This window comes from Candoia aspera, chromosome 4, assembly GCF_035149785.1.
Source record: "Candoia aspera isolate rCanAsp1 chromosome 4, rCanAsp1.hap2, whole genome shotgun sequence".
NCBI lineage: Eukaryota > Metazoa > Chordata > Lepidosauria > Squamata > Boidae > Candoia > Candoia aspera.
Genome location: NC_086156.1, coordinates 90,872,210 through 90,882,591, shown reverse-complemented (window position 1 = coordinate 90,882,591; position 10,382 = coordinate 90,872,210). Strand labels below are relative to the sequence as shown.

Here is a 10,382-nt window from a genome sequence, read left to right as displayed (position 1 = left end):
ATAAAGGTTGGATAAAAAAATCTAAAAAGAAAAAAATGTTACAAACAATTAGGAGCAAAAGACCAAGTCCAACATTTGTACTGCCAGTCATTTGTAAAAACAATTACATCCTAAATAATTCCCACCTCACCTCCTTCACATTGAACTGCCCACAACTTTCAAACCAAAAGGCTTGGAGGCTATCCTATATATTAAACTATAATAATGGAGAAAGATTTATGTGAAGAGGATCACAAGGACATTCTATTAACAGAATATTATATTTGTCAGACTGAAGATGATTCAATCAGGTTAGGATTTTTTTTTTAATTGTTGATGTTAATTTCCACACAGCTGCTTGAATGTCCTTGTTCCGGAGGCTATAAATGATGGGATTCAGAACAGGAGGCATAACTGTATACAGGACAGCAGAAAACAAATCTATAGTGGGAAAGGAAAGAGATTTTGGCCTCATGTATGAAAACAAAGCTGCGGAGATGAATAAAGAGAAAACTGTCAAGTGTGGACTGCAGGTTGAGAAGGCTTTGGATCTGCCTTCAACTGATGGAATCTTCAGCACAGCAGAGATGATGTAGCCATAAGAAGCAAAAATGAATCCAATACAAAAGGAGCCCACAAGTAATCCAAATATCCAAATCAGAATCTCGTTAACTTTTGTATCACTGCAAGAAATCTTTTGTAACTGAGGAATATCACAGAAAAATTGCCCAATCATGTTTGGCCCACAGAAATTTAATTGAAAAGTGATGACCGTTTGTAGAGATGAATATAGCAGGCAGCTGATCCAGGAAGTAACTACCATCTGATTGCATGTGTTCCAGTTCAGGATGAGATTGTATTGTAAAGGATGGCAGATAGCTACATAACGGTCATAAGCCATGATGGTAAGCAAGGAAAGCTCAGAAAATGCAGAAGTAACAATTAAGAAGATTTGAGCAACACACCCAAGAAAAGTAATTATTTTGCTATCTGTCAGTGAAATTGCCATTGATTTGGGGACAGTGGTTGTGATGTAACAAATATCAGTCAAGGATAAATTGACCAAAAAGAAATGCATGGGAGTGTGCAGGTGGTGGTTCAGGATCACAACAGACACAATGATCCAATTCCCCGTTAAGGCTACTAAGTAAATGAATAGAAACATGACAAAATGTAGACGTTGTCCATCACGAGTATCAGAAAATCCCATCAGAAGGAATTCCATCACAGTGGATTGGTTGGCCATTCCAGTTCTTTCACTCATTCTGGACAAAAAATAGATTATGACTGGAGATTAGTAGAGGAAACAAATGCAATTACTCATATCAATTTCCTGCCAGAACTTAGTGAAAAATCATTGTCAAAATGATGTATCTCAAAATTTAAATGTGCATATAAGGAGGAAACATGCTTATTCATTTCTTATTCTTGGGCATTTTTTTAGTTTAATGCAAGATGAAGTAATACAGAATTTTGCAAAAACCCTCAATTTTTCAGAGATAGAGACAGAGAGAGGGACAGAGAGAAAAGAGAGAGAGACAGAATTCTGCTAAATTTCTCTCTGCCTAGGATTTCAAGAAAAAAGCAAAACCTTACAAAATAGAATAGGATAAAATTAACAAGCAGGAATTGTTATTTCAAAGAATATTTTCCAGTAATTCAACGAATGAATCAAATAATTCCATTCCCCTCTCCTTCCCTCCCTCCCTTCTCTCTCTCTCCTTTTTTTTTTTGTCCTGCAAGGGAAATTAATGTGTGTTTCTGTGTATTCAAATTTGCTAATATGAGTGGGACTTAATTCAATTTAATGGTTACAGAATTGCTAGCAGATGTTTTTTAAACACAGTCATAGGATTACAAATACCCCTGGCTTTTAGAGATGTATGTCTGGGGGAAAAAAATAAAACCTACCTGTCAAGCTCATTGAGTTCAGCATGATGACTGCTAGACAGGTGAGCATAGTTTGTAGACTGAAGATAATAATGATCTTATTATTAGTTTTTTATCTAATTATCATTAAGTAATATTTTCAGATTTGTAATATACTTATTCAAGTAATAAGAAAACCCTATTACTTTTTGTATTACTACAAAGAAAACATTAAATAACTACTATGAGTTTGTACAGAGGGCCTTTCTTTAGTGTTATATGAATTGGAGTCAAAGTATAACTAATTCATTACTGATTAAAATTTTGTAGCTATTTACCTGAGCCCAGAGATGCACTGTTTCAGGAATAAGAAAATAAAAATGTAATTCATCTTATAGTGTTCTGCGTGAATTATAGGTACCCACAATTTGGCAATATTTTAATAGCTGGAATGAATGAAAGAGAACTCCACTTACCTCTGACTTCTTTGAGAAGAAGGCTATGCCAATTTCTTTCAATATAGATGCTCTATTTGGAAGAAAGCTTTGCTTTGCAGAAAGAAGTTATGTCATCTCTGTCTTCTGTTCCATTTCAAGGAATCTCTCCTTTGGGATCACCACAATTCCCATGTTACTAAAGAAAGTTTAACAACCACTTTCGTTGTTCAGCATTGGAAAACCTGCAATTAGCACAAAGTATTTAGCAGAAGGCTTTAATCTCTCAATTAGCCCCTTCCCTTTTTTTTACACAAACTAGTCCTGAGTTTGAGAAGCTGACTGCTCAAGTGATTGTCGAAAGGAAAGCCTTTCTCTTTTATAGGATCACTCAAAGCAGCCTGCTGCTAACACTCCAACCAGCAGGAGGACTTGAGGTGATGATCCCCCCTTTCCTGTATGGGTCTTTCAAGAAAAAAATATGAATCTGTAGTTATGAACTGCTTTATTTTATTTCTTGCATACAGAATGCATAGCTATACAGATGCACATACAGTATAGCAGAGGAAGGTAGATACAAAAATAACATAAAACAACAGTAGCTCTTAAATTCATTGGGAATGAATCCCTCAATCCAGATTTTTTTTTTCCAAGAGAGCAGTTTTCTTTTTTCTTGTCCAACAGCTGGAAAGGATCCTTAAAAGAGAAGAATGATTCAAAAAAGGCTGTATATATTGTCAGCCCTTCAAGTCGGGAAAAAGACACTGCAGGGATCACTGCAATTCTATGTTAGTGTTGTAGAGTATAATAAAAGAACCTTGGAAGCCTAACAGGGTTCCCCACTGAAACAGGGTTACAACAATAATTCTTAGGATCAATACTACCTAAGGAACAGGATCCCAATCCTGACCAAAGGATTAACCTGTTCCTTTAAAGGGGTGCCTCATGAATGCTGTATTATAGACCACTCACTATATACGTAACTGCTTGTGGAATAAATATGATTTACATTGGCAATGTATACAAGAGACAAGATCAAGCACTGCAAATGGAAAAGAAACATCCTTTAAGATCAAATGGATTTCTTACTGATACCTGTCTCTTAATAGAGAGCCAGTTGGGTGTAGTGGTGAGGGCACTGGTATCGAAACCAGGAGACAATGAGTTCAAGGCCTGCCTTAGGGATGAAAGACACTTGGGTGACTTTGGGCCAGTCACTCTCCCTCAGCCCAACCCACCTCACAAGGTTTTTCTTGTGGGGAAAAGAGGAGGCAGGAGAATTAGGCTTGTTCACCATCTCCAGTTACATAAAAAATAGGTGGGATAGTAGTAGTAGTAGTAATAATAATTTAATAATAATAATAATAATAATAATAATAATAATAATAATAATAATAATAATAATGTTAAGAGCAGAGACATCACACTGACAACAAAGGTCCACATAGTTAAAGCAATGGTATTCCCAGTAGTAACATATGGCTGCGAGAGCTGGACCATAAGGAAGGCTGAGCGAAGGAAGACAGATGCTTTTGAACTGTGGTGTTGGAGGAAAATTCTGAGAGTGCCTTGGACTGCAAGAAGATCAAACCAGTCCATCCTCCAGGAAATAAAGCCAGACTGCTCACTTGAGAGAATGATATTAAAGGCAAAACTGAAATACTTTGCCCACATAATGAGAAGACAGGACACCCTGGAGAAGATGCTGATGCTAGGGAGAGTGGAAGTTCTATGTCCCATTAGAAATCCTATAATGAACCTTGTGGCTCTCTGAGAAACAGATGCCTTAGAACCCATTAAAATAGTTCTGACATTTTCCCTGAAAGTTACCTAAATGGGTAAGATAAGTTGACAAAGAACAATTAGTCCAAGTTAAAGGTTTAGTGCTTGGGAACAACTGCCAGCTTCTTAAATCACAGATAATATATTTTATTTTTTGCCAACATCCTTCTTTCCCCACCATTGTGGAAATATATTAATATAAATGAATAGTGATGGAAACTATAGTGATGGAATAGTGATGGAAACTGGGCGCAAATCCAATATGGTGAGTGCTGATTGCCCTATCCTCACTGTCAAAATTGAATTAGGATTTCAATCCAAGTCCGTAGAGGTCTGGGCGTTACTAGACTCCGGCTGTTCCAGGTGTTTGACCCATCCTGACTTGGTGAAGGCATTGGATTTGCCCTGCTTCCCTCTTCCAAAGCCACTGATTTTTCAGCAGCTGGATGGCTCCATGGCGGGGGGGGGGCAGCCACTCAATTTACTGGGGAGGTCGCTTTACGTATGGAGTCGCACTTCAAACTCATTGAGTTCATCGTAACCCCAGTGGGTAATCCTTTATTGGTATTAGGGATTCCATGGTTCACCTCTCACAATCCTATATCAATTGGAAGTCCCGCTCTATTACCTTTGTTGATGGCTTCTATCAAGCTCCTCTGCTGGGACGTTCCCTGGCTATGATGGCGGGGCGAGCAGAGCTTGTTGATTCTCCAGCTTCCCCCTCCCTCTTAGAAGGTCTGCCAGATACATACTCAGACTTTTCTGATGTTTTTGGGGAGGAGGAAGCCGATCAATTGCCCCCCCATCGCAAGACGGACTGCTCCATCGAACTTCTTCCTAACGTCCCCTTGCCAAAGCCAAAGATTTACCCAATGACCAAGAAAGAACTCACCGCATTACGGGAGTTCATTGATAAAAACCTGGCTTGTGGCTTCATTGAGCCTGCAAACTCGCCGCTTGGGGCTCCCGTGTTGTTCCGGGAGAAGAAGGATGGCAGCCTCAGACTGTGCACGGACTATTGCGGGTTGAATTCCACCTCCCTCTCCAACAAGTACCCTCTGCCTCTCGTCAAGGATATGCTCGCACATCTGTCTACTGGCAGAGTTTTCTCAAAATTGGACCTCCGAGAAGCCTGTTACCGAATCCGTATTTGGGATGGGGATGAATGGAAAACGGCTTTTAATTGCCCATTGGGTTCTTTCCAGTATAAGGTTCTCCCTTTTGGTCTGGCAGGGGCTCCGGGGGTTTTCATGCAGCTGATTAATGAAGTTATACATGACCACTTGTTTAAGGGTCTTTTGGTGTATTTAGATGATGTCCTCGTTTATACTAAATCTTCGGAAGAGCACAAACGGCTTCTTAAACAGGTTCTAACCAAGCTTAGAAATGCCAAGCTTTATGCTAAGCTTTCTAAATGTGAGTTCCATAAATCTCGCTTGGATTACCTTGGTTACAGGATTTCCGATAAGGGCATTGAAATGGATTCTGTTAAGGTTCAGGCAGTGCTTAGTTGGGAGTGACCCTGAACCAGGTGTCAACTTCAAACTTTCCTGGGGTTCACCAATTTTTACAGGTCCTTTGTCAGGGGATTCGGTGAAATTGCCCTACCCCTAACTGATTTGTTGCACACAAAGTGGGTGGGGGAAACCCGCAAGGTTAAGAACCTGGGGGTCGTGCTCAATTGGACTCCTGCATGTCAGGCTGCTTTTGATCAGCTTTTGATCAGCTGAGGAGCCCATCCTCTCCCACCCTGACCCAACCTTCCATTCGTTGTTCAGGTGGATACCTCTGATTTTTCTATTGGAGCTATTATGTTGCAAAAGTATTCTGGCGGATTTTGAAGCCTTGCACTTATATTTCCCGTAAGTTTTCTGAGACGGAGAGGTGCTGGCATGTTTGGGAAAGGAGGCTTTTGCTGTTAAAGCTGCCTTAGAGGCTTGGAGACACCTGTTGGAGGGGGCTTCCTGCCCTTTTGAAGTTTGGATGGATCACCGTAACCTCGAAATGCTCCATACACCCAGACGCCTTAGCTCAAAGCAAATTCGCTGGGCTCAATTTTTCAGCCGTTTTGATTTCCAGCTTAAATTTATCCCATGGAAGAAGAATTTCTTGGCTGATGCCCTTTCTCGATTGCCACAAAACGTGGGCCCGGTTTCCGATGTAATTGGCACTGTCATGTCGGAACCACAATTGGGTCTAGTGGCTGTTACGTGCAGCAGCGCTCACGGCCAGCCTGCCTCTCCTTCATCTCCGATTCCAGCGCACCACCCTCTGGTTCGCAAGCTGCCTACTCTGTCGGGAGGGTTGCACTCCACTTTTGTTTCTGCCCTCAAGTCTGACCCCTGGCTTCTTGCTAATCCTGACAAGGTGTCCATTGAGCATGACCTCGCCCGGGTGGGGGGGCGTTTGTATGTGCCTGACTCTCAACATTCTGCTATCCTGGCGTGTTCTCATGACAGTAAGCAGGCTGGTCACTTTGGGTTTCTCAAGTCCCTCCATTTGGTCCATAGACAATTTTGGTGGCCCACCCTGCGAAAGGATGTCAAGGCCTATGTGGCTTCCTGCCCTGTCTGCGCTATGTCCAAACGTTCTGCTGGTAAACCGCAGGGGCTCCTGCAGCCTGTGGCTGACCCTTCTCACCCATGGGACGTGATCTCCATGGATTTTATTGTGGACTTACCCCCCAGTCAAAAGAAGACTGACATTTGGGTTGTCAAAGACTATTTTTCTAAGCAAGCTCATTCCATTCCATGCGCCTAAATTCCCTCGGCGCAGCAGCTGGCTAAGGTTTTCTTGGTACACGTGTACTGCCCACATGGCTGCCCCTCTTGTTTTGTGACTGATAGGGGCACACAATTTACCTCCAAGTTTTGGTGGGGTTTTTTTGAAGTTGATTGGCACTGAACAGGCATTGTCAACCTCTTGGCATCCTCAGACAGATGGATCTAATGAGGTCCTTAATGCCACTCTGGAGAAATTTCTTTGGTCTTACATCAACTACCATCAAGATGATTGGGTTGACTTGCTCCCTTTTGCTAAGGTCGCTTACAATAATGCTGTTCACCAAAGCACTGGACAAACTCCTTTTCGCATTGTTTCTGGTAGGGATTTTGTTCCCATCCCAGAATTTCCCCAACCTCCAGCTCCAGCGGTGTCCACCTGTGATTGGGGCTCTAAGCTGGCTGATTCCAGGCCCGTTATTGAGTCCGCTCTTCAAGAGGCTCAATAAGCCTATAAACGGCACGCTGACAAGAACCGCTGCCAGCAGCCCGCTTTTCAGGTGGGGGATTTGGTCTATCTTTCTATGAAATTTATTAAGTCTCCTCAGCCCTCTAGGAAGTTGGCTCCTATGTTTATTGGACCCTTCCCTATTACAGCTGTGCTCAATCCTGTCACTGTTCGGTTGGATTTGCCACATAATTTGAAATGCTTGCATCCTGTTTTTCACTGTAGTTTGCTCAAGCCTGCTCAGGAGTCATCTCGCTCGCATCCACACCCACCTCCCAATCCAACGGTCGTGATTGATGGGCAGCAACACTTTGAGGTCAAGGAGGTGCTCGGCTCTCACAGGCTTCGGGGCTCTCTTCAGTACCTGATGCGCTGGAAGCATTTTCCCCATCCGGAATGGGTTGCTGCACGCGATGTTTTGGCCCCTGATTTGATTCGTGCTTTTCATGTTGCTTATCCTTCAAAACCCTCAGCTTAAGTGTGTGTGTTTTTTTTTGGGGGGGGGGATATGTCATGTTCACCATTGTGATGTTTCTGCATCAGAACGGTTCACTTGCCAAAGTGCTGATACGTGTCCCTGGCTGGGAGGGTGCTGCTGAGAAACCTTGTACAGGAGAGTGCTGGACTGTGCCAGGGAGGAATGTGTTTGGGCTATCTCTTAAATGTCAAGGTCTTTTTACCTGTTGATCGGCGGAGCTCGTTAGGAGCACCTGGGAATGGAGGGTTGTACTGGATGCGGGGGGGTGGGTGGGCTGATGTTTGAAACAATGCTATTCAGTTTGAGTTTAGGCACACTTTTCTCATTCTCAGCTTTTTACCTGTTTGCACTCTATTCTAAATAAACTCAGAACTTGAATAGTGATTTTGAGTCTGAGAGTTTTATTTGGATTAAGGCAATCGCTACAGGCTGTCTTGTCTTCTCATTATGTGGCCAAAGTATTTCAGTTTTGCCTTTAATATCATTCCCTCACGTGAGCAGTCTGGCTTGATTTCCTGGAGGATGGACTGGGTTGATCTTCTGGCAGTCCAAGGAACTCTCAGAATTTTCCTCCAACACCACAGTTCAAAAGCATCTATCTTCCATCTCTCAGGCTTCCATATGGTCCAGCTCTCGCAGCCATATGTTAGCACGGGGAAGACCATTGCTTTAACCATGCGGACCTTTGTTGTCAGTGTGATGTCTCTGCTCTTAACTATTTTATTGAGATTTGTCATTGCTCTTCTCCCAAGAATTAAGCGTCTTCTGATTTCCTGACTGCAGTCAGCATGCGCAGTAATCTTTGCACCTAGGAATACAAAGTCTTTCACTGCTTCTACATTTTCTCCCTCTATTTGCCAGTTATCAATCAAGCTGGTTGCCATAATCTTGGTTTTTTTTGAGGTTTAGCTGCAAGCCAGCTCTTGCACTTTCTTCTTTCACCTTCATCATAAGGCTCCTCAGTTCCTCTTCGCTTTCAGCCATCAAAGTGGTATCATCTGCATATCTGAGATTGTTAATGTTTCTTCCAGCAATTTTTACTCCAGCCTTGGATTCCTCAAGCCCAGCATGTCACATGATGTGTTCTGCATACAAGTTGAATAGGTAGGGTGAGAGTATACACCCCTGCCATACTCCTTTCCCAATATTAAACCAGTCTGTTGTTCCATGGTCTGTTCTTACTGTCGCTACTTGGTCGTTATACAGATTCTTCAGGAGGCATACAAGATGACTTGGTATCCTCATACCACTAAGAACTTGCCACAGTATGTTATGGTCCACACAGGCAAAGGCTTTAGAATAGTCAATAAAACAGAAATAGATGTTTTCCTGAAACTCCCTGGCTTTTTCCATTATCCAGCGGATATTGGCAATTTCGTCCTGAGTTCCTCTGCCTTTTCTAAACAAAGCTTGTACATCTGGCAATTCTCGCTCCATGAATTGCTGAAGTCTACCTTGCAGGATCTTGAGCATTACCTTACTGGCATGTGAAATGAGTGCCACTGTTCTATAGTTTGAACATTCTTTAGTGTTTCCCTTTTTTGGTATGGGGATGTAAGTTGATTTTTTCCAGTCTGATGGCCATTCTTGTGTTTTCCAAATTTGCTGGCATATAGCATGCATTACCTTGACAGCATCATCTTGCAATGTTCAGCTGGGATACCGTCGTCTCCTGCTTCCTTGTTATTAGCAATGCTTCTTAAGGCCCATTCAACCTCACTCTTCAGGATGTCTAGCTCTAACTCACTGAGCACACCATCAAAGCTATCCCCGATATTGTTATCCTCCCTATACAGATCTTCTGTATATTCTTGCCACCTTTTTTTGATCTCTTCTTCTTCTGTCAGGTCCTTGACATCTTTGTTTTTGATCATACCCGTTTTTGCTTGGAATTTACCTCCGATGTTTCTAATTTTCTGGAAGAGGTCTCTTGTCCTTCCTATTCTATTGTCTTCCACTTCTGCACATTGCTTGTTTAAAAATAATTCCTTATCTCTTCTGGCTAACCTCTGGAATTTTGCATTTAATTGGGCATATCTCCCCCTATCACTGTTGCCTTTTGCTTTCCTTCTTTCTTGGGTTACTTCTAGTGTCGCAGCAGACAGCCATTTTGCCTTCTTGGTTTTCTCTTTCTTTGGGATGTATTTTGTTGCTGCCTCCTGAACAATGTTGTGAACTTCTGTCCAGAGCTCTTCCTGGACTCTATCTACTAAGTCAAGTCCCTTGAATCTATTCTTTACCTCCACTGCATATTCCTGAGGGATATTAGTGAGCTCATATCTAGCTGATCTGTGGGTCTTCCCTAATCTTTTTAGTTTGATCCTAAATTTTGCAAGAACTACAGTCAGCTCCAGGTCTTTTTTTTAACAACTGTATAGATGTCTGCCACCTTTGACTGTAAAGGATGTAGTCAATCTGATTTCGGTGTTGTCCATCTGGTGAAGTCCATGTATAAAGCCGTCCCTTAGGTTGTTGGAAGAGAGTGTTTGTTATGCAGAGTGAGTTGTCTTGGCAAAATTCTATCAGCCTATGTTCTGCTTCATTTTGTACTTCCAGGCCATGCTTACCACGTGTCATTTGACTGCCCACCTTAGCATTCCAGTCTCCCGTGA

General features: G+C 42.2%; 1 protein-coding gene across 1 annotated transcript; it reads right to left on the bottom strand.

Moving 5' to 3' along the window:
* Positions 1-286: 286 nt before the first annotated feature.
* Positions 287-1,243, bottom strand: LOC134497312 (olfactory receptor 14A16-like). The gene has a single exon (XM_063302980.1). The coding sequence runs from the start codon at positions 1,241-1,243 to the stop codon at positions 287-289; it is 957 nt and encodes a 318-aa protein (XP_063159050.1).
* Positions 1,244-10,382: the final 9,139 nt, after the last annotated feature.